The following is a 21,091-nucleotide window of genomic DNA, read 5'->3' on the forward strand; positions in this document are numbered from 1 at the left end:
AAGGAAAATGTTATGATGCCAGTACAACCTTGATATCCAGATCAGAGAGGGACTTCACAGCCTAAGTACAGTCTGATCCCATCCCAACAACACCCCTAGCCTTGGTTCCTCGGTGAGTTCGCAGGCTCAGGGCTTGGCGGAGGGCAGGGGGTACTGCAGGCATGTCCAGCAAAGGAAGGAGAGGAGTCCTAATTTACGGGGAAGGAGGAGGAAGTGCAATTGGTCCCCGCACCCAGGTTGGCTGAAGGTCAGCAGGAGCCTCAGTGATAGACTTGGGTGAAGTGCGGGGGACGATTTCTTCCAGGAGGGGCAGAGGCCATCCCTCCCTGGTAGGGCCCTGTTGAGAGGCTGTGGGCTCTGTGATGGGGCTTCCTCCTGGGGGTACTGCTCCCCACTCTGGGCCACGGCCCCATGTGAGCAAGGTTGCTCTTTACTAAGGCACACACCTCACCTGGTGTGTAGATCCAGTGTGGTTGCAGTTGTCACCCCAATAGGGTTTGTCAAGGAACATGGTGACCCAGTTCTGAAAATGTCTGTGGAAGAGCCCAGGGCTCCAGGAACAGGAGCGGGAAGAGCAGACTTTCCTCCTGGCGATGGAGACATGCGGCAGGTGGAGGGGGCATGGCCCAGGCCCTCCACATACATCAGGGCAGGAAGGCCAGCCCGTGCGATGCAAGGCCTGGGCCCCAGGTTCTCTGCACAGGGACACAGGAACCAGAGCCCTTCCCTCATATCCTACACGCAAACCACTTCCAGGGAGATCAAAGGCTCACCACGAGCAGAACAATAAAACTTTAGTGTGCGACTCTGGAGAACATCTGATGACCTTATGGTGGACTACGTGTTCGGACTAATTCAGAGCCTCCATGACTTCACTGCCAGAGCGTTCACGTCCAGAGTGTAGGTAAAGATAAACCATCACCAGAGATGGGGCAGATGGCACCATCATTCCAAAGGCTATATAGGATTTGCTAGTGAGCTGAACACACTCGTGCACGCAGCCACCAGCTAGTTCCTAGGACCTCCTCCCAAGTCATGCTTGCAAGTGCACTAATGCCTCGAGCGGCAGCCCGGAATGAAGGACGACAGCATGAGCTGTCGGATGAATCTCAGAAACTGTGAAAGAAGCAAGTGACAGAACAGTGTGTTGGGTGAAGCCCAGGAGGACCAGCAGGGCACATTGTTTAGGAATAACACTGACCGGAACACCTGGGTGGCTCAGCAGTTGAGCGTCTGCCTTCAGCCCAGGGCATCACCCCGGGGTCCTGGGATCGAGTCCTGCATTGGGCTCCCTGCATGGAGCCTGCTTCTCCCTCTGCCTGGGTCTCTGCCTCTCTCTCTGTGTCTTATGAATATATAAATAAAATCTTAAAAAAAAAAAGAATAACGTTGACAGGTGGGAAACCCTATAAAAGAATGAGAGAGTCCCAAACACAGAATCCAAGACAGAGAGGCCCCCTGGTTGGGACCACCAAAGGGCATCTGACATGCAGAGGCACATGCACCTGTTCCCCAGGCTTCCACGGTATGCGTGCGCCCCTCCCGCTCATCTGGGTGTGTGTACTCCTCACAAGGCAGCACCGGCTTCTCTCCCTCCTGGGGAGCCTTTGGCAAGTGTGTTCCTCAGGGCAGGTGGTGGCCAGGCCTCCCTAGTGCCCACACTGTGTAGCTCAGGAGCACCAGTTGCTCTCTGTACATGTGCAGAGCCTGGTATGCCTCTGGCTCACAGGAGGCGCTCAGCAGGTGTTTGTTGAACAGCTGAACGAGCACACAAAGAAAGGGAACAGGAAGCGGTGAACTTTGGTGAAGGGAAACCTCATGAAAGTGGACTCTGAATGCCAGAAGGGGAAGAAGCATCAGTCCCGGGCCCCAGGAGGGAGACATGCACACTGTCTCTCCTGCAAGAGATGCCACCCCTGCAACTCACCCAGTGGGCCTGGGTTCAGGACACCCCTCCCACTTCCTTCTTCTCCATAAAATAGCATTCCTCTCCTTCGTTGGATGTGCCTGTGGTTTTGCCAGGGCATGCAAATGCCTATGGACCATTCTCCATTATTCCCAATAAACCAATTTTTGCTGGCAAAATCCTTTTTTTTTTTTTAAGATTGTATTTATTTATTCATGAGAGATACACAGAGAGAGGCAGAAACACAGGTAGAGGGAGAAGCAGGCTCCCTGTGGGGAGCCCGATATGGAAATCGATCCCAGGACCCCAGGATCACACCCTGAGCCGAAGGCAGATGCCTGAGTGGCTGAGTGGCTCAGGCGCCCTAGGCTGTCTTTTTTTTTTTAAGATTTTATTTATTATTTTTTTAAAATTTTTTTTATTATTTTATTTATTTTTTATTTATTTAAGATTTTATTTATTTATTAAAAGTCCCAGTTAACTTTTCCAGGGTGGCTGTGTCTTGACATTCCCACCAATATTCAAGCAATTCAGTTTCCCTGCATGCTCGCCAGCACATGGTGTCACTGTGGGGTTTTATTTCATCTGCTCTGCTTGGGGGGCAATGTTTTACTGTATACTACCCCTTCTTAGAAAAATACTTTAGAAATTTACTTAGAGAGTGAAAGAGAGGGGATCCCTGGGTGGCGCAGCGGTTTAGCGCCTGCCTTTGGCCCAAGGCGCGATCCTGGAGACTCGGGATCGAATCCCACGTCGGGCTCCCGGCATGGAGCCTGCTTCTCCCTCTGCCTGTGTCTCTGCTTCTCTCTCTCTCTGTGTGTGACTATCATAAATAAATACAAAAAAAAAAAGCAAAATTAAAAAAAAAAGAGAGAGTGAAAGAGAGAGATTGCTCGAGTGCACAGAGGGAGGGGGAGAAGCAGGAGCCTCCCTGAATAGGGAGCTGATGTGGGACTCTATCCTAGGACCCTGGGATCACGACTTGAGCCGAAGGCAGACGCTTGGCTGACTGAGACACGCAGGTGCCCCAAATCTCTTTACTTTTATATTAATACAAATACTCAAGCTTTTCTTTCTTTTTTGTTTTGTCTTGTGTTTGAAACCAATATTTAGATCTCTATCTTGAAACAGCTATCCGAATTTCTAAAACTCCAATCTGACAATTAAACTAGAATTAATATTACTCTTCACAGATGACATGATCCTCTTTGTAGAAGACCCAAAAGACTCCACCCTAAAATTGCTAGAACTCACACACAAATTCACAAAGTGGCAGATTACAAAATCAATGCACAGAAATCAGTGGCATTTCTATACACTAACAATGAGACAGAAGAAAGAGAAATTAAGGAATCGATCCCATTTACAATTGCACCCAAAGCCATAAGAGACCTAGGACTAAACTTAACCGAAGGGGCAAAGGATCTATACTCAGAAAACTACAGAACACACATGAGAGAACTAGAGGAAGACGCAAAGAAATGGAAAAACATTTCATGCTCGTGGATTGGAAGAACAAATATTGTTAAGATGTCTATGCTTCCCAGGGAAATCTACATATTCAGTGTAATCCCTATCAAAATACCGTCATCTTGGGCAGCCCGGGTGGCTCAGTGCTTTAGCGCCACCTTCAGCTCAGGGCGTGATCCTGGAGACCTGGAATCGAGTCCCACGTCAGGCTCCCTGCACGGAGCTTGCTTCTCCCTCTACCTGTATTGCCTCTCTCTTTCTCTGTGTCTCTAATGAATAAATAAATAAATAATCTTTTAAAAAAATACCATCATCTTGTTTCACAGAGTTGGAGCAAATGATCCTAAAATTTGTATGGAACCAGAAAAGACCCCAAATAGCCACAGGAATGTTGAAAATGAAAACCAATGCCAGGAGCATCACAATTCCAGACTTCAAGCTGTATTACAAAGCTGTCATAATAAGGACAGTATGGTCCTGGCACAAAAACAGACACACTGTTCGATGGACCAGAAGAGAAACCCAGAAATGGATCCTCAACTCTATGGTCAACTCATCTTCAACAAAGCAGGCAAGAATATCCAATGGAGGGCAGCCCGGGTGGCTTGGTGGTTTAACGCCGCCTTCAGCCCAGTGTGTGATCCTGGAGACCTGGGATCAAGTCCCACGTCAGGTTCCTGCATGGAGCCTGCTTCTCCCTCTGCCTGTGTCTTCACCTCTCTCTCTGTATCTCTCATGAATAAATAAATAAAATCTTAAAAAAAAGAATATCCAATGAAAAATAGTCTCTTCAATAAATGGTGCTGGAAAAACTGGACAGCCACATACAGAAGAATGAAACCGGTCCATTATCTTACACCATATGCAAAAGTAGACTCAAAACAGATGAAAAGATCTAAATGTGAGACAGGGATCCATCAAAATCCTAGAGGAGAACATAGGCAGCAACCTCTGTGACCTCGGCCACAGCAACTTCTTGTTAGACACATTCCTAAAGGCAAGGGAAACAAAGGCAAAAATGAACTGTTGGGACTTCATCAAGATGAAAAGCTTCTGCACAACAAAGGAAACAGTCGACAAAACCAAAAGACAATCTACAGAATGGGAGAAGATATTTGCAAATGACACATCAGATAAAGGGCCAGTATCCAAGATCTATAAAGAACTTATCAAACTCAACACCCAAAGAACAGATCATCCAATCATGAAATGGGCAGATGACATGAACAGACATTTTACCAAAGAAGACCTACAGGTGGTCAACAGATACATAAAAAAATGCTGCATATCACTCATAATCAGGGAAATATGAATCAAAACCACAATGAAATACCACCTCACACCAGTGAGAATGGCAAAAATTAAAAGACAGGAAACAACAAATGTTAGAGAGGAAGTGGAGAAGGGAGAACCCTCTTGCACTGTTGGTGGGAATGCAAACTGGTGCAGCCACTCTGGAAAACTGTGTGGACGGTCCTCAAGAAGTTGAAATTAGAGCTGCCCTATGACCCAGTGATTGCACTACTAGATATTTACCCCAAAGATACAAATGTAGTGAAACCCGCACCCCAATGTTCACAGCAGCAGTGTCCACAATAGCCAAACTATAGAAAGAGCCCAGATGTCCGTTGACAGTTGAGTGGATACAGAAGACGTGGCCTATATACACAATGGAATATTACTCAGCCTTCAGAAGGAATGAAATCTTGCCATGTGCAACAACATGGATGGAGCTAGAGGGTATTATGCTGAGTGAAGTCAGTCAGAGAAAGACTTTCATCATGATTTCTTTTTTTTTTTTAAAGAATTTTATTTATTTATTCATGAGAGAGAGAGAGAGAGAGGCAGAGACACAGGCAGAGGGAGAAGCAGGCTCCATGCAGAGAGCCTGACGTGGAACTCGATCCCGGGTCTCCAGGATCACATCCCGGGCTTCAGTCGGCGCTAACCCGCTGCGCCACCAGAGCTGCCCTTTCATCATGACTTCACTCACATGTGGAATTTAGGAAACAAAACAGAGGATCGTAGGGGAAGAGAAGGAAAAATAAACAAGATGAAATCAGAGAGGGAGACAAACCACAAGAGACTCTTCACCATAGGAAACGAACTGAGGGTCCCTGGAGGGGAAGGGAGTAGGGGGATGGGGTAAATGAGGGATGTGCATGAAGGAGGGCACGTGATGTCATGAGGACAGGGGTATTTTATCCAACTGAGGAATCACTGACTTCTACCTCTGAAACCAATAATACACTATATGTTAATTAATCAAATTTAAATTAAAAAAATAGAGTTGAGGGCAGCCCTGGTGGCACAGCGGTTTAGTGCCGCCTGCAGCCTGGAGTGTGATCCCGGAGACCTGGGATCGAGTCCCACATCGGGCTCCTTGCATGGAGCCTGCTTTTCCCTCTGCCTGTGTCTCTGCCTCTCTCTCTCTGTGTCTCTCATGAATAAATAAATAAAATCTTAAAAAAAAAAAGAGTTGAGTCTACTTGCATATATCGTGATTACCAATGTATCTTCATCACCTAATTGTGTTCTCTCTTCTCCTTAAGATTGCACTTTTCCCCTTTCTCACCCCATTCCCCTGCAGCTCCATTCTTGGGAAGGTGCACATCGGATAGCCACCGTGTGTTATTTTGAAACACATACTTCATAAAATCTACAGTGAAAATCGTTTCCCTCCTTGTGAACAATTCATGCACGGTGGAGGGCCCCAGCTGCGGCCCTCCCTTCCGCATGCCATTTGGACACAATCTCACTTCCATCCCATGCCCCTCCTCCCCTTAGCACCATTGCTATTATTACTACTTGTATACAGTCCATGTTTACTTAGATTTAATGATGCATTTTGGTTGACTAAAATACGCCCATAGATTATTTGATTCTCTTTCTTCGGAAAGGTGGTGCCCGGAAAGGTGGTGCCCGAGTCCCCTCCCACACCCCTGAGAAAGGATTGGTCTGAGTTAAGACAGAGGTGAGGTGACGCGGTGACTCTGGAGCTTCAGGCAGGTGCCCCTCCCCCATGGACTCTAGGGGAAGCTGAGAAGCCAGGCTTGGAAGCGGCCCTGGAGAGATGGCCCCAGACAGCCCGCAGGGCCAGCACCATGGCTCCCGAGCCTCGCCCTCAGAAACAGAGAGAAGACACCTGCAGTTCTGCACCACTGAGCTCTGCTGCGGGCAGGGGGGGCTAACGCATCCTCATTCGGGGCTCCTTCTCCACTGCTGCCTTTTTTCTCAAGTCCTTGCTCCAGGGGACACCTGGGTGGCTCTGAGGTGGAACATCTGCCTTCGGCTCAGGGTGTGATCCCGGGATCAAGACCCACATGGGGCTGCTCCTCCCTCTGCCTGTGTCTCTGCCTCTCTCCGTGAATAAATAAAACCTTTAAAAGAAAAAAAAGGTCCTGGCTCTGGAATATTCTTTAGTTAAGTGCTGTGGTTGGTAAAATCTTTTTTTTTTTTTTTTTTGAAAATTTTTGTTTTTGAAATGTTTTTATGTTGTGTTCACTCTGTGAAAGGTTGCTCTGGGTCCGGCCTTATGGGTGGTTCTCCTATGGTCTCGGGAGAGGGAATGTGTATTTCTTCCTCTCAGGCCTGGCTGGCATTTGTTGTGATTTCCGGATTGGAGAACTGAGATTTCTAGACAATTCTGAAAAACTAGAAGCCTGCTTATCTTCCTATGTTGCCCCTCCTTCCTCATCCTCTTCTAGGAAATGCAACCAGAGGAGTGACCCTCACCTGTCATTCACACTTCCCATCAGACTCTGGGCTCTGCTCTGGATCACTTCCTACACTCTTCTGGTTCACCAACTCCAGCTGAAAACTTTCATCAGCTTAGTCCATTTTAGGTTTAATTTCTTTCTTTTTTTTTTTTTTTAAAGATTTTATTTATTCATGAGAGGCAGAGACACAGACAGAGGGAGAATCAGGCTCCCTGCGAGGAGCCCGATGTGGGACTCAATCCTGGGACCCCAAGGTTACCACCTGAGCTGAAGGCAGATGCTCAACCACTGAGCCACCTAGGCATCCCTGAGGTTTAATTTTAATTTATATTTTATTTCTGTAAGTTGTTTGATGTTTCATGCTTTATTGCTCATCTTTATAAACTAAAAGATTATTTCATGGGATGAACTATATAAAGACTGTGCCGTGTTTATATTTTCAAGAATCTCTTTTATATAAAAGCCATATATTCTCTGATAATTCCAATATCTGAAATATTTGCAGGATCTGTTGTCTCTGCTGGCTCTCGTGGCAAGTGCACTCCTGGTTGTTTGTGAAAATGTTTTTTTTTAATTTGGAGATGCCTAATTTCTTTGGTACTTGGCCTCCATGAAATCACTGGGGCAGTAATTCTCAATCAGGAACAACGTTTCTACCACTACCACCCCTCGGGACATTTGGCAACATCCTGAGACATTAGTTGTCAGAACTAGATATGTGGATACAAGCCAGAGATGTCGTCACTGTCACTATCGTCACAGTCACACAGCACAGAAGACAACCTCCCATCCCCCCACCCACGACTCAGCCTCGAATGTCACTAGTGCTTCGCAGAGGAGGCAGTCTGCCTTCCAGCTGCCCTGCCAACCTGGGACCACTTAAATCCTTCCCCTGAGGTCTCTAGGGCCCACAGGGAGCCTGTCTTCAGACTGCAAACAAAGAGAGTATGTTTTCTCACCCTGGGTGGGACACTGAGACCACAAGGGATTTGTACTCCCAGCTTGCCTTCTGTGTGGCCAGCTTCTCTCACATGTTCCTTGCAACTGAAGGGCGACTATCTCTGGCAGGTCTGGTGAGAAAGCTAGGCAGTCGTGTGAAGTCAGCAGAAGGAATATGGATGCCCGGCAGCCTCTTCAGGTCCCTTCTCTCCCTAGCGGAGGGCTGGGCAGCAGCCGGTGGAGCAGGGAAGCGATGTTCCAGGGAACACCACTTGCAAAGAGCAGAGGTGGGAGGCTGGCTGTCTAGGTGCAACCCAGCTACTGGCAGGATTGGGAAGGGCTCTGGATGCGGAGCCTGGGGGCTGCCCTGAGCCACAGGATCATGGGAGGATACAGGGGACAAGTAGTTTCCACTTTTTGGAATGTCATGGGAGAACCTGTGAGCAGAAAATCCTAGTGAGATGCTGGTGTGGAGGCAGTGGTGGTGGGACTGAACGGGGAAGAGCAAGATCCAAGAACCATGAACAGGTGGCTTTGGGGAAGTCACAGTGGGCAGGGCCCAGACTGTCATGGGGGAGGATTTCTCCTGGGCTGGCCACTGCCCTGCACGTCCCAGCGGGTGCTGGGAACCTCATCTTCCCTTCAGGACCCCATTCCCCTCTGGGTGCCTGTCTCGCAGAGCCTGTGTGGGTCCAGGCCAGGGGTTCTCGGGCCCCCAAAAGAACCCACCCCATCCTCTAAGGAGGGCAGCTTGCATGCGGGGCAGATGTGGGCCCCACCCAGGACACCCCCTCCCTCCCTGTAAGCCCTGGAGCACAATGTGGGGAGCTTAGAGCTGGGGCTGGCAGGGCATGGCCAGCAACCCAGACCCAGGATCTCTCCAAAGCTGTGAGAGTCCATGTGCTTAAACCTTCTGGGTTTACGACGTCTTTCCCTATATACTCAAGCCTCACGCCTGGGGCCCCTACCACATGACCCAAAGGTGATGTCACATCCTCAGTGTAGGAGGCGAGCTCCTGTGGGGATGCTGGCACAGGTCATAGGGCACCTCCTTCCTGGGGTGGAGGTTCCCCTCGGAGGCTGGTGTAGGGCTGGAGAGTCATCCCTGATGAGGCCCCTGTCTCTGATCTCTCCCTGAACCCCATGGTCTTCCTTTCCTATGGCTGAGCCCACCTGAATCTGGGGCCAGGGAGGGTATGGCAGGCCCTCTAACTCGGGAAACTTGGGTCATGTGGGGTAGGCCCTGGTGGGGGAACTTGCCTATAAGGAACCTTGGGGCACACCTGGGGGGCCCATTCTCTCGCACAGCCATGCCCACATCTCTCTTCCCAGGGAAGGGGCACATCCCAGCAACCCTGGTGACCATAGCCTGGCCTGGCCAGGATGCCTGGTGGCCTGAGGCCCTGAGGGTGGGTCACAGGTTGCTCCATGGGCTCAGTTTTGCAAAGGGGGTGGATGACAGACAACCCAAGTTGTTTTAAGGTCCGGGATCCTGAGAGGAGGGGCAAGCAGGCCAGCCTTGGCCCAGGCATGACCTCTGACACAAGCAGACCTCCTCCTAGAAACCACCCTTTACCGTTTTCATCTGCTTCTAGGAGAAAGACAGCCACTGGACCTGAGGGAGGGAAGATGCCCTGGGGCTCCTGGGCCCCATCACCTGCTGGGCCCCCAGGCCTGCCAGCCCTGGTCAGGGCACCTGACCACAGACCTCACAGAGGCATCTGCTGGGCAGTTTTGGGTACGCGAGCGCGAGGCACCCTCTGCTGTCTGTGGTCAGAAGTGCAGCCCAGTGGGACCAGTACCTCTTACTGGAGACCCCAGGTCATAAAGGAAAGGCCAGCTGTATGTACACACAGGAGGGGGCCTGCCCAGAGCTGCCCAAGATCAGGTAAACGTGAGGAGGATCCCCCCGTGTCCACTGGCAGTGGTAGTAGCAGCTTAGGGCCACGTTAGCACTAAGAAGCCCCACCCCAGTTTAGCACCCCCGGGGCTACAACCTGGTCTGTGTCAGGGGCCATGGGACATGTTGGGGCACAGCCCACATGCAGGCTCCACCTGGGGCTGAGGGGCTGGGGGAGCCCAGATTGGAAGAGAGGAAGAAATCTGGGTCCTGGCCAGTCAGGTGGTCTTCAGCCTGAGGTACCCACCCGGGCTGCCTGCCAGGCCAGGCCCTGAGAGCTCCATGTCCATGCCCATGGCCAACTAGATGAAGGTGGAGTCCAAGGGCCCGGCATCCTGCTGGCTGAGGGCGCGCGCCTCGAACAGCTGCTTGATGAGGGAAGATTTCTCCTGCTCCAGTTGCGTGATACGCTCACTCTTGCTGGTCACCTCCTGGGCCGGCAGGAGGTCAGTCAGGACTCACCAGGCCTCCAGCCCCCACCCCAGACCCCTCCTTGCCCCTTACCTGGGTGAGGAGACGGTTCTGTTCTTTCAGCATGAGGATGGTCTGCTGCTGCCAGCCTGTGGTGGAGGGTGAGGCAGGGCCTGGGGCTGGACACGGGGGCCCCGAGGACAATGAGGGCAGAGCCTATGGGAGGGCATGGTCAGACAGGCCAGGCATTCCTTGGCACAGCCTCCAGGACAAGGGTGAGGGGTGGCACCAAGCCAGGTGTGGGCCCTAGGTGGGTACTGGGTGGTCTGAGGGGCACTCACCCTGCTGGCACAGGCTGCAGTCAGCAGCTCCCCCAGGCACCAGGCCACCTCCTGTACCTTGGGCAGCAGCCGGCCCAGTGGGAGGGGGCTCCCCTCAGCCCCAAAGTCCTGGGAGGAAAGCAGGAAAGGGGAAAGTCAGAGAGCAGGACCAACCCAAGATCAACCACCGTGCCTTGAGGGTGGCCCCCCCAGAATTACTGCTGAGAACAGAGAGGTAGCCCACGGGTGTTGCTGGTGGGGGACATCTGCTCCAGGGCATCTTGTGTCCTAGGGGAACATCACACTGTGTGTGTGGGGCCCAGCACCCCGGGTGGAAGGACAGTCAATGTGCCCTGGAGTAGAGCAGTGCTGCACCTGCCTGGGAGTGCCTGGGGTTAGGTGTATGGTCACTGTCTGGGGACAGCCTAGCCCTGGGTGGCATCACTCACAGCGCTGGCCCTGCTCTGGCCCAGGCGGCGCTGGCGCTCCTGTACACGCTGCAGCTGCTGCTGGTACCAGTCTCGGCCCCGCGCCATCATCTCCAGACCTTGTAGCAGCACCTCCTTCTCCTGTTCCAGCTCCTGCATCTGCTTTAGCTGCCACATGGGGGGATGCACATGTGTGAGTAAGTGCGCAGACAGCACAAACCTGCGTGGGCCTATGCATGTGCGTGATGAACCACAGCCCCACAAGTCAGAGCTGTGCCCACGGACCAACCCATGCCAGCACCAACCTGCCAGCACAGGTGCAGCACCTGGACCCATGTGGGCCCTCTGTGAGTCTGTGTTGGGACCCACAGCCCCATTTCTCCTGCTGGGAGGGGGAGGCCCCTCCACGTGGGCTCCCCCTGGGAACACAGGCAACACTCCCGACCTCAGCAGCTCCTTTAGGGCAGGCGGTGCACACGCAGCTGCTGAGCTGCACAAACCTAACAAAGGGGACTCTCTGAAGCTGGCGGGTGCAGGCGCAGCTCTGGGGAGGGACCGTGCCCACTCCACACCCAGGCTCCCTTCTCCCTAGAGGACTTCCTCATTTGGCCTTGAGTCATCCCTCAAGTGGAGTCAAGCCCACATGGAAAGAGATGTTTATAATTAACTGACATCCCCCGAACCCAGCCTTGGCTGTCCCAGAGCCCTCACTCACCAGGTCACAGTCCACGCCGTTGGTGATGGTATGCCGCCGACGTTCCCCTCGGGCACGAAGGACCCGATGGGCATCACCCACACTGAGCTCCCGGGGCCTGCAGGCTGCCGCACCTGCAGCAGAGGTGAGGACCTGGCTCATTTGCAGGCCCGTCCTGTCAAACCCAGGGCAGGGTTGGGTGTCCAGGCCTATGCACCTCTGGGGGTTGTGGGCAACTCTGAGCCTCTGCATGGACCCTACCATTTCAACCCAGCCTGCAGGCCTGGGCACTGCCTAGGCCTGCACACCCCTTGCCTCTGTGCCTGCCTGGGATCTGGCTCCTCACTCGATCCCCACCAACTCCCTTACGCCCATCTCAGGGAGGGCTGTGTGCCCTCTGAAGTTGCACGTTTGTACACACAACACACATGCCCTAGCACCAGTGCCCCGAGGGCAAGGGCTTTCCCCAGTGTGTGTTGGCACCCGTTGTGTGCCCCAGGGCCCCGGCCTTCCCTGTTTCTCTGTCCTTGTCTCTCGGGGCCTTTAAGGGAGTCAGGAGTTGGTGCAGGTGAGATGGGAGGGCACAGGTGGCCCAGACCTAACTTTCCCAGAAAGGATAAAACAAAGTTGGGCCGACTGTGTCCAGCACATAACTTACGAGCTTCTACAGTTTAGGCGTCACCTGCAGCTGAGTCTTCTCAGGACTGAAAAGCCAGCAGGGCCAGCTGGCTTCCCTGGGGGTGGGGGCAAATGTGCAGGGCACCACAAGGGCACAGGTGTGGAGGAAACCACCCTCTCCTCCCCTGGACCTAGCCCTGTTCCCCCAGGATATGCCCCTGGCACTGGTCAAGTGGAGTGGGTGGGTGATCCAAGAAGGGGACATGTCCACAGGCTCAGCATCGGGTGGACATGCAGGCCTCCAGCTGGCCCTGGCAGACGGGCTCCAAGCACAGGCAGAGATCGCGTCCCAACCTGCCCATGGCACATGGCTGCAGAGAAGATACAGCAGAGAGAGGCTCGGGTGGGGGGCGTCAGAGAACAACCCAGAACACCTGGGCTTGGTTGGGGAGCAGCTCCCAGATTTCTGGATGGCAGCACACTGGATGTTCAGTGGGATGACCAGCAGCTCTCACAGGGCCAAAGAAGGGGGCCCTGGGTCTTGGGGTGGGGGCTCTGTGTGTATGGGGGCTTTCTCCCCAAAGTAGGGGAACCTTGGAGCTCCATATCTGGCACCCATGAACATGCCATGCCTCTTGTCTGGGCCTCTACCTGTAGAGGTGACAGCGAGAGCCTGGCCTGCTCACCCCTGTGTTGAGCCCTCAAGGGGGTGCAGATGACCCAGGGCCACATGGGGCACCAGGACAGAGCAGGGCTGGGCCACAGGCCTGAGGCACCCAAATCCCAAACCCTGGCTGATTTTCCAGGATGTGCAGCCACAGGGATGGCACTGGCCCTGCACCCCCAAGTGCCCCCTGCCTTCCCACACCTCAGGGGCAGAGAGGTTGGGCAGTGAGGAGCAGGGGAGCCCCAGCCTGGGGTGGGCCACCAAATGGCTTCACCCAGGAGGCCAGGAGCCACCGTGGCCCTAAGAGCCAATCATGGGGCTGGGGAATATGGGCAAGGCTGGGGCAGAGGTCTAGTGAGGCTGGCAGAATGGTGAAGGCGTAGAAGGGCTGGCAGCTGTCATGGTGGGGCTGTCATGGTGAGGCTGCCGGGAGGCCTGCGCCCAGGGGTGCACGCTCCAGCCTGAAAGGGCTGAAGGGTTTGAACCCAGCGCCCAACCAGAATGCAGGTGCTATTCCCAGGGTCAACACTAGAGGGGACCACCGGGGCCATTCAGCCATCTCCTGTCAGGGCCACCTGGACCAGAAGCCAAGCAAGGACTCTGCTGGCCATCGTTGGGGGACTGTGTCTGGGTCTCTCCCTGGTGTCAGCCCCGTAGGTTTTGGGGACTGGGCTGAAGAGCCACCCACTGCTTTACTCTTCCTGTTAACCAGGCCAGAGCCTCCTGGGAAACCTCCAACCTGCCCTGGCTCGGCGGTGGAGCGCCCACTAAGGACCCAAAGGGGCAGTGAGGGCCCCTCTCTGGGTGGGGTGCCCTTTCTCCTCGGAACTAGACGGGAACTCCCTGCCTACGTGTCATCAGAGACGCAGCTCGGGGCCTTGGCGTCCCCCGCCGTGGGCTCAGGATTGGGGGAGCGGCTTCCTGGTGGAGCTGGGAGGCACCTCGCAGCCCCCGGGTCCCGGCCACGCCTCCGGCCCCTGAGCGGGAAAGGCGACAGGCTCCTTCCCTGTCGGCACCTAGGGCTCTGGGCCCCGCACCCCGCGGTCGGAGAGGCGCCGGCAGCACCTCTGGGGCTCTGGCCTGAGGCGCAGGTCGCGGGGGGCGGCGGGGTCAGCTACCAGGAGGGGCCCGGGCCGCCCCGCACTCACCAGCGTCCGCGCTCGGGCTCCGCTCCAGCGCCGCACCCTGGGGCCGCTCGGGCTCCGCAGGACCGGGCGCTGCCTCCGCCGGCGCGCACAGCTTCTCCAGGCTGCGGGCCGCGCCTCCGGGGACGGCTGGCGGGGGCCGCGCGCCCGGGGGTAGGGCCTTCCTCTCCAGGACCGTCCGCGGCTCATCAGCGGGAGCGAAAACCAGGCGCGGCGGCGGCGGCGGTCCCCCAGGCCGCGCCGGGCAGCCTCCCCGGGTCGGGGCTCGTGCCTGGCCCCGCGGGCCGCCGTCGGCGCTCAGCAGCGAGGTGCGCAGGCCGGCCACGAAGCGCTCGAAGGTGAGGTAGCCGCTGGCCGGGGCCACCTGGCGCAGGCCCTCCAGCACGCCGCGGGGCAACTCGCGCGCGTCGGCGCCCTGCCAGCGGGACTCGATCTCGCGCAGGTGCACGCAGCCGCGCCGCCGGTCATCCAGGATGTCAAAGAGGGTGCGCAGGCTCTGCAGGAAGGCGCGCGGCAGCCCCTCCGTGCCCGGCGTGGGCGTGGGCGCGGGAGCGCCGGGCGGCCCGCGGCCCGGCTCGGCCATTGCGGCTCCGGCCATGGGCGGCCGCCGCCGGGCTCGGTTCCCGGCTCGGTCCGGAGCTCCGTCCCCGCGCAGCCCGACGGCTGGACCCGGCCGGCGCGCGCAACCCGCCGCGACAATAGCTGCGACTTTTTGAATGGACCCTCCTCGTGATGTCAGCGCTTATTAGCATCCGCGGCGGCTATTGGCCGGGGCTGGCCCTTCGGCTCCCGGATTGGCTGAGAGGCCGCCAGCCCGGTTTGATTTTCCTCCGAGGGCCCCGCCCCGCGCGCTCTCGCCGCAGAGCCTGCAGCGGCCGGGGCTGCACCGAGGCCCGGAGCGGGCGGGGGCGGGGCCGGGAGCTCTGCCTGTCCTCGGTCTCACCGGGAGGGGGACGCAGCCCTGAACGGACCTCTCTCTGCTCCCGCCGCCTCCCGCCGCCCGCCGCCCGCTTGCAGCGGTTCAGCCCTCGGAGGGGCGGGGCCTGCCGCCCTACAGAAAACCTGTCCCGGTGGCCTCGTGGGGCAAGGATGGAAGCACACCTCCTCCAGGGATTCAACTTCCCTGTCCGGCTCCCTTGGGCACTCTTCGCCCCCAGTTCGGGGTCCCCTGACCCAGGCACCCTGACTCTTAGGGCCCATTTGCCAGGAGAGTCCCAAGAGGATTGTGGGCTCCAGCCATCTGGGCGCTTCCCCTCACAGAGGCCTCTCTGTCCACGCTGCTGCTAGCTCCTCCCCTTGTCCCTGGGGATAGCCTGGCCTTTCCTGCCTACCGCGAGACAAAGCCACTTTTTCCTGTGTCCCCAGATCCCCATCTGGTTGACCAGCTCTCCTCTGCTCCAGCCCCTTCCCCGGGCTGACACTTCCTCCAGCTGTGTCCCCAGTGGCCCCTGCTTCATTTCCAGCCGGGATCCAGTCCTGTCTGGCCAGGCTGGGAGGAGGCTTGAGCTTAGCCCAGCCTCACTTCAAGAAGGGAATCCTTCCTCCTGTTAGGGTAGTGAAGTGAATTTCTTCCTGCCCAGGAATGTGAGGTGAGCTGGGACAGGTTTTACGTTGCTGAGAGCTCCCCCATCAGGGCTTCGCTTTATTAATTTCACAGCCCTCAAAGGTGGGGCCCCATTGTGGTAAGGAATTTTGGAAGGACCTAGAAAGCTGTGAGCCTAGAGTTTCCCCATGGAGCCCGATCCATCCGTGCCTTCCTCTTTAGTGGCAGGACTAGCCAAAGTCCTAGAAAAGCGTTCAAGCCACTTGTCCTGCAGTTCATCCCCTCTCCTGCTCTCCTTCCAGCACAGCTGCCCAGGTGCCCCATCCTTAAGGGACACAGCAGTTCCTTACATGATAGGGGTACCATGTACCCCTTGCACATGGTAGCTTTCCCACCAGAAACACCTTTTCCCGTCTGCTCTGGGGTCATCACTCTGCATCCTTTGAAACTCCACCTAGATACCCGACCCACCCTTGGAAGTCTGGTTACACGTCCTGACTTTCAAAGCATGAGGCTGCTTTCTGCTAGCAATGGTGCCTCTCTCCCCATGAATCCCTCCCTGTGCGTTCTGGAAGCAGGACAGGGCCACCCCATGGCCTGGCATCAGTCTTGCCCACAGTAGAGGCCTAGTGGGTGGCCAGCATGTGGGAAGCCTTATCCTACAGATCACAGTGGAAACACCAGCCTTGGGTGGGGTGGGGAGGCCTGGAGACAGCTCTATGGGGGTTTTGTAGATATGGAGGCCTGTTGCCAGCAGTAGCAAGCAGTGCTATGACAGTTCAGGACAGCAGGACAGCAGGACAGCAGCACACAGGCCAGGGGCCTGTGAACCTGAACCCATTGTACAGAGGAACAGGCCTTCTCCGAGCATCAGAAAGTATGTGGCAGGAGGCCCTTGGTCCGTGGGCTTCCCACTGGGCTTCCCTGGCTAGGCACTGGTAGAAGGGACAGAAGAAACTGTAGAGCCCACAGCATGCCCCCTTGTACTTCCTGTTCTGAATTCTAACCACTTCCTCCTTCCACCCCTCTTTCCAGTCTGGCCTAAAGCTCTCCTAGCTCTGTACCCTTCAGTGTTGCTGTTGCCCCCAGGGGGCTTCCCAGACTTCGTGGGGCCCCTGTGGCTCTTGAGGTGCCTGACCCAGTCGTAATTATTTTCTCACTGTGCCAGCTTGCAGCTCCCTGGAGGTGGATGGGGAGGCCCTCTGTCCCCAGCCTAACACCGTCCCTGTGCCTCTTCCAGGATCCGCTGGTCTCCACTCTTGCAGTAACAACCAGGGACCCACGCTGGCTTCTGGGCCCTGGCTCCCCGGAACCCTTTGGACGAAGCCCTAGGGCAAAAGGCAGGTGACACCTTGGCCAGAAACCTGTCTTTGCCAGGTTTGTCTAGGAGGTTGTTACTCACTTCTGCCCCTCTGGCACCTTCACCTGTCTGCCCAGGTGGGCCAACTCTCCTTTTCTGGCCTGTCAGGTGCCTCTGCCTACATAGCCTCAGCTGTCCAAACCCTTCTGATCTCAGCCCCACCCCCACCTTGAAGCGAGATTTAGGGGTCACTCTGAGATGAGCCCTGAGTTTACGAGACACTTGTCTTCAAGGGCACATGTGCAGGGTGGTAAGAGTTCACATGGACTCTGGCCTGGAATGTGGAGCTCATTCTACTTGGTTTCCTGCCTCCTGTGCATATCCTCCACCTCTAACAGATGCCCTTCAACTGCCACAAACTTGAAGCAGATCATTCATTCATTCATTCATTCATTCATTCATTCATGCAAGCACTCCCTGAACACTTGATATGGCCCAGTCACTGAGCTGGGTGTGGGATCCAACACTCACTCACCCATTAAACTAACACATACTGAGTACCTACTGTGTGCTGGGCATTGATCTGAGGCTATGGGGTAGAGCAGTGAACCAAACCACGTCCATCTGCCATGGAGCTTCCTTCTTTGGAGAAGTCGGGCAGCAGAAAATACAGAAAGGTGGGAAGGAACAGAGGTGAATGGGAGGGTGATCTCCAAGCCAACATGACCTGGGAGGGTCTCCCCAAGGAGGCAACACATGAGTAGAAAGACCTGGCAGGGCAGCCCCGGTGGCCCAGCGGTTTGGTGCCGCCTGCAGCCTGGGGTGTGATCCTGGAGACCCAGGATCGAGTCCCACATTGGGCTCCCTGCATGGAGCCTGCTTCTCCCTCTGTCTGTGTCTCTGCCTCTTTCTCTGTGTCTATGAATAAATAAATAAAATCTTTTTTTTTTTTTTTAAATAAATAAAATCTTAAAAAAAAAAAATAAAGACCTGGCAAAGTGGGGCAGGAAGTCACTTTCTGGGAAAAAGTAGTCCAGGCAGGAGGAACAGCAAGTGCAAAGGCCCCAGGCAGGCCTAAGGCCATCTTGGGAAGATAATTTCTTTCAGGTCCACCAGAACTTAGAGTGGTCCCCAGGGAGCTGTGAAGTCCTACTTCGTAACCCAGGAAGGGGGTGTGTGGGAGCCTCTATGTGCAGAACCTGCCTCCAAGGTGTTTGAATCACCCTAACAGGGGTTATCTGAGGGCAGATCAAAAGATTATTTGAATCTGAGGAAGATGTTACTTTTCATTTTGGGTCCCAAAGTATCGTTTGAATTTGTTTTAACCTTGTCCATGTATCATTTTTAGTCTTAATAAAACTAATTTCTAGAAGAAAGCTTTGTCCCCAAATGGCCAAAGCTACTCATTATTTTTCCCAGAGGGAGTTTATAAACAGCAAGGTATCTTAAACTCTAACAGTTAAGGGGATCCCTGGGTGGCTCAGCGGTTTGGCGCCAGCCTTTGGCCCAGGAGGCCCCGGGATCGAGTCCCACGTCGGGCTCCCGGCATGGAGCCTGCTTCTCCCTCCTCCTGTGTCTCTGCCTCTCTCTCTGTGTCTCTATCTCTATCATAAATAAATAAATAAATCTTTAAAAAAAAAAAAAAAAAAAAAAAACTCTAACAGTTAATACAATGTGGCAGGACGAAGGCCTGCTCCTGAATGGTTCTGGCTACATGGCAGTGCGGAGGAGGCGTGTGAAGGAGGGAGCCCCCAAGGATGCGGGGTGGCCTTCTTGGGGGTCCTGGGTGGCATTGGGACACCTAACCCTACTGATGGTCTGGCTCTATCCTCCCGGGCCCAGCAGCCAGGGGTCAGACATAGCCGCAGGGAGGGACAGACCCTAGCTTCCCCCTCAGGTGCCCTGACCAGCAGGGCTATGGGTCCAGAAGAGGGTGTACTAGGCCTGAAATCAGCCCTCACGCGCCAGGGCCAGGGGGGTCGCAGACCCCTGCCTCAGGCAGCCCCAGCGCCTGGACTGGGCCCCTGCGCCTCCCGCTGTGGCCGAGCCGACAGGGGCGGGGTCAGGGCCAGAGAGGTGAGGGGACACTCGGAGGCGGGATCGAGGCGGGGCGTCCTAGCCCCGCCCTTCTAGGGCCGTCGCCCGCCGCTGGATCCCGTGACGCCGGCCGGAGCGCTCGGGTCACGAGTGCCAGCGCGGCCGGCGGAGGCGACATGGCTTCGGAGCGGGCGGTGCGCGCCAGGCTGCAGCGCGCGGGCCAGGAACACCTGCTGCGCTTCTGCGCCGAGCTAGCGCCGGGGCAGCGCGCCGCGCTCCTAGCAGAGCTGGGGGCGCTGGAGCCCGAGGCGCTGCGGGAGCACTGCCGGCGCGCGGCCGCGGCCTGCGCGCATCCCCCGGGCCCGCCGCCCGACCTGGCCGCGCGCCTGCGGCCCCTGCCCCCCGAGTGCGTTGGCAGCGCGAGCCGGTGCGACCCCGAGACACGGCTGCTCTGGGAGGAGGAAGGTAGGCGGGGCGGCGGGGGTCCCGGGCGGGGCGGGTCTGGCTGGCGGAGGGGCTTGCCCAACATGGGGAGACAGGAGAGCTGGTACTTGGAGGAGCTGGCGTGCCTTATTTCTTTGTGGGGACCCCTTTCCCACGCAGCTAGCGACTGGGGTGTCGGGCTCCAAAGGCCGCCAAGGTGGCGCCTGCCCCCAGGTGGCTTGCCCTTGGGAGAATGCTCTGTGCAGGCGCACACCTGGCTAGCCAGCAGCCCAGCCACACACCTGTTGACCTCAGGGAACCCCTTGGCACACGCTCCCTTTCACATTAGCGCTCCCAGGTGCACTCTTGGCCTCTTGGCCTCACAGGTGAGGCAGGTGCTCTTTGAGGGAAGCCTGCCCAGGGCCCCCACTGCACTGCTCTGACTGGCCTGACCTGGTGTTCCCTCTGAAGGACCCAGGCTGGGAATGAACCCTGGAGGATGCCATGACGACCCCTGGTGGGTCCTGATAAGGGGGGTTTGTGTGGGGCCCGAGCCCACAGGAGATCAAAAGATTATTTGAAAATTTCTGTCCCAACGCTATTAAGTCTTAGAGCCCTAGACACAAGTCTGGCTTGCTGAGAGGTGAAGGGGTGGTTCTGTGGCAGGTCCCAGGTGTCCCCTCACGGCACCCTGCACCTCCAGGTTTCCGCCAGATCGCTCTGAACAAGGTGGCTGTGCTGCTGCTGGCTGGGGGGCAGGGGACTCGCCTAGGCGTGACCTACCCCAAAGGCATGTATCAGGTGGGGCTGCCCAGCCAGAAGAGCCTGTATCAGCTGCAGGCCGAACGGATTCAGCGGGTGGAGCAGCTTGCTGGCGAGCGCCATGGGACCCGCTGTACCATCCCCTGGTGTGCCTTCTCTGTATTACCTTGACCCCAGAATAATCCCCTGCCTGGGTATCATGAGTCCTGGCCCGCACCACGACCTGAACCCCAACCCCGGCACCTACCTAGGCTGGACCAGCCCCCGTCAGAGCCCCAGGTCCCAGAGGGGCTGGGCCCTTCAAATGGCCATCTCAGCTTTTACTGTCCTTTAAGGTACATCATGACGAGTGAGTTCACGCTGGGGCCCACAGCCACCTTCTTCCAGGAGCATGACTTCTTCCACCTGGACCCCAATAACGTGATCATGTTTGAACAGCGCATGCTGCCTGCTGTGAGCTTCGATGGCAGGGCCATCCTGGAGCAGAAAGACAAGGTTGCCATGGCCCCAGGTATGCCTGACCCCTGACCCGGGGAAGGACTGGCTGGCCTAGACCAAGGACCTAATTAGAGGTTGGAAGGACTGTAGCAGAGGCTGAAGCGTTATGCTTCAAGGCTCTCTGGTCCCGGCCAGTGGCCTCCCCTCTCTGGACCTTGATTCCCATCTGTCACATGAGACAACCATAGGGCTACTTGGATAGTGATGCAGAGCTGCCTCAGGTACAAGGTCCAGCCCCAAGGGGCCTCCCCTGCCTCCAGCACGCCCTGGACTAGATGGCTGAAGCCCAGCTGGAGTCCTCGAAAGGGCGG

The 21,091-nt window shown here is 56.0% G+C and overlaps 3 protein-coding genes across 5 annotated transcripts in view; 2 read left to right on the forward strand and 1 right to left on the reverse strand.

Annotated features, from left to right (window-relative positions):
- Positions 1-4,347: 4,347 nt before the first annotated feature.
- Positions 4,348-15,572, reverse strand: SAPCD2 (suppressor APC domain containing 2). 3 transcript variants are annotated; one of them, XR_005982967.1, is made up of 7 exons: positions 14,221-15,568; positions 11,809-11,921; positions 11,115-11,261; positions 10,687-10,794; positions 10,439-10,561; positions 10,182-10,365; positions 4,348-4,367 (listed from the first exon to the last, which is right to left on the reverse strand). XR_005982967.1 is itself a non-coding variant. In XM_041723947.1 (6 exons), exons 1-6 carry the CDS (start codon positions 14,813-14,815, stop codon positions 10,237-10,239), a joined length of 1,215 nt encoding a protein of 404 aa, XP_041579881.1. In that variant the 5' UTR covers positions 14,816-15,567; the 3' UTR covers positions 7,380-10,236. The 3 variants fall into 3 exon arrangements, 2 of the variants coding, with proteins under 2 accessions (XP_041579881.1, XP_041579882.1); XM_041723947.1 differs by lacking the exon at positions 4,348-4,367 and having other exon boundaries at positions 7,380-10,365; positions 14,221-15,567; XM_041723948.1 differs by lacking the exon at positions 4,348-4,367 and having other exon boundaries at positions 10,231-10,365; positions 10,439-10,524; positions 14,221-15,572.
- Positions 15,573-19,222: 3,650 nt separating this feature from the next.
- Positions 19,223-21,078, forward strand: UAP1L1 (UDP-N-acetylglucosamine pyrophosphorylase 1 like 1). Its single transcript, XM_041725875.1, has 3 exons — positions 19,223-19,562; positions 20,224-20,428; positions 20,618-21,078. Exons 1-3 carry the CDS (start codon positions 19,274-19,276, stop codon positions 20,808-20,810), a joined length of 687 nt encoding a protein of 228 aa, XP_041581809.1. The 5' UTR covers positions 19,223-19,273; the 3' UTR covers positions 20,811-21,078.
- Positions 20,985-21,091, forward strand: part of LOC121473188 (endoplasmic reticulum mannosyl-oligosaccharide 1,2-alpha-mannosidase-like) — an 8,712-nt gene continuing 8,605 nt past the window's right edge. The window contains exon 1 of the mRNA XM_041725234.1: positions 20,985-21,001. Coding sequence (XP_041581168.1) covers positions 20,985-21,001 — 17 coding nt within the window. The remainder of the gene's footprint in view (positions 21,002-21,091) is intronic.

This window comes from Vulpes lagopus, chromosome 12 (genome assembly GCF_018345385.1).
Source record: "Vulpes lagopus strain Blue_001 chromosome 12, ASM1834538v1, whole genome shotgun sequence".
Classification (NCBI taxonomy): domain Eukaryota; kingdom Metazoa; phylum Chordata; class Mammalia; order Carnivora; family Canidae; genus Vulpes; species Vulpes lagopus.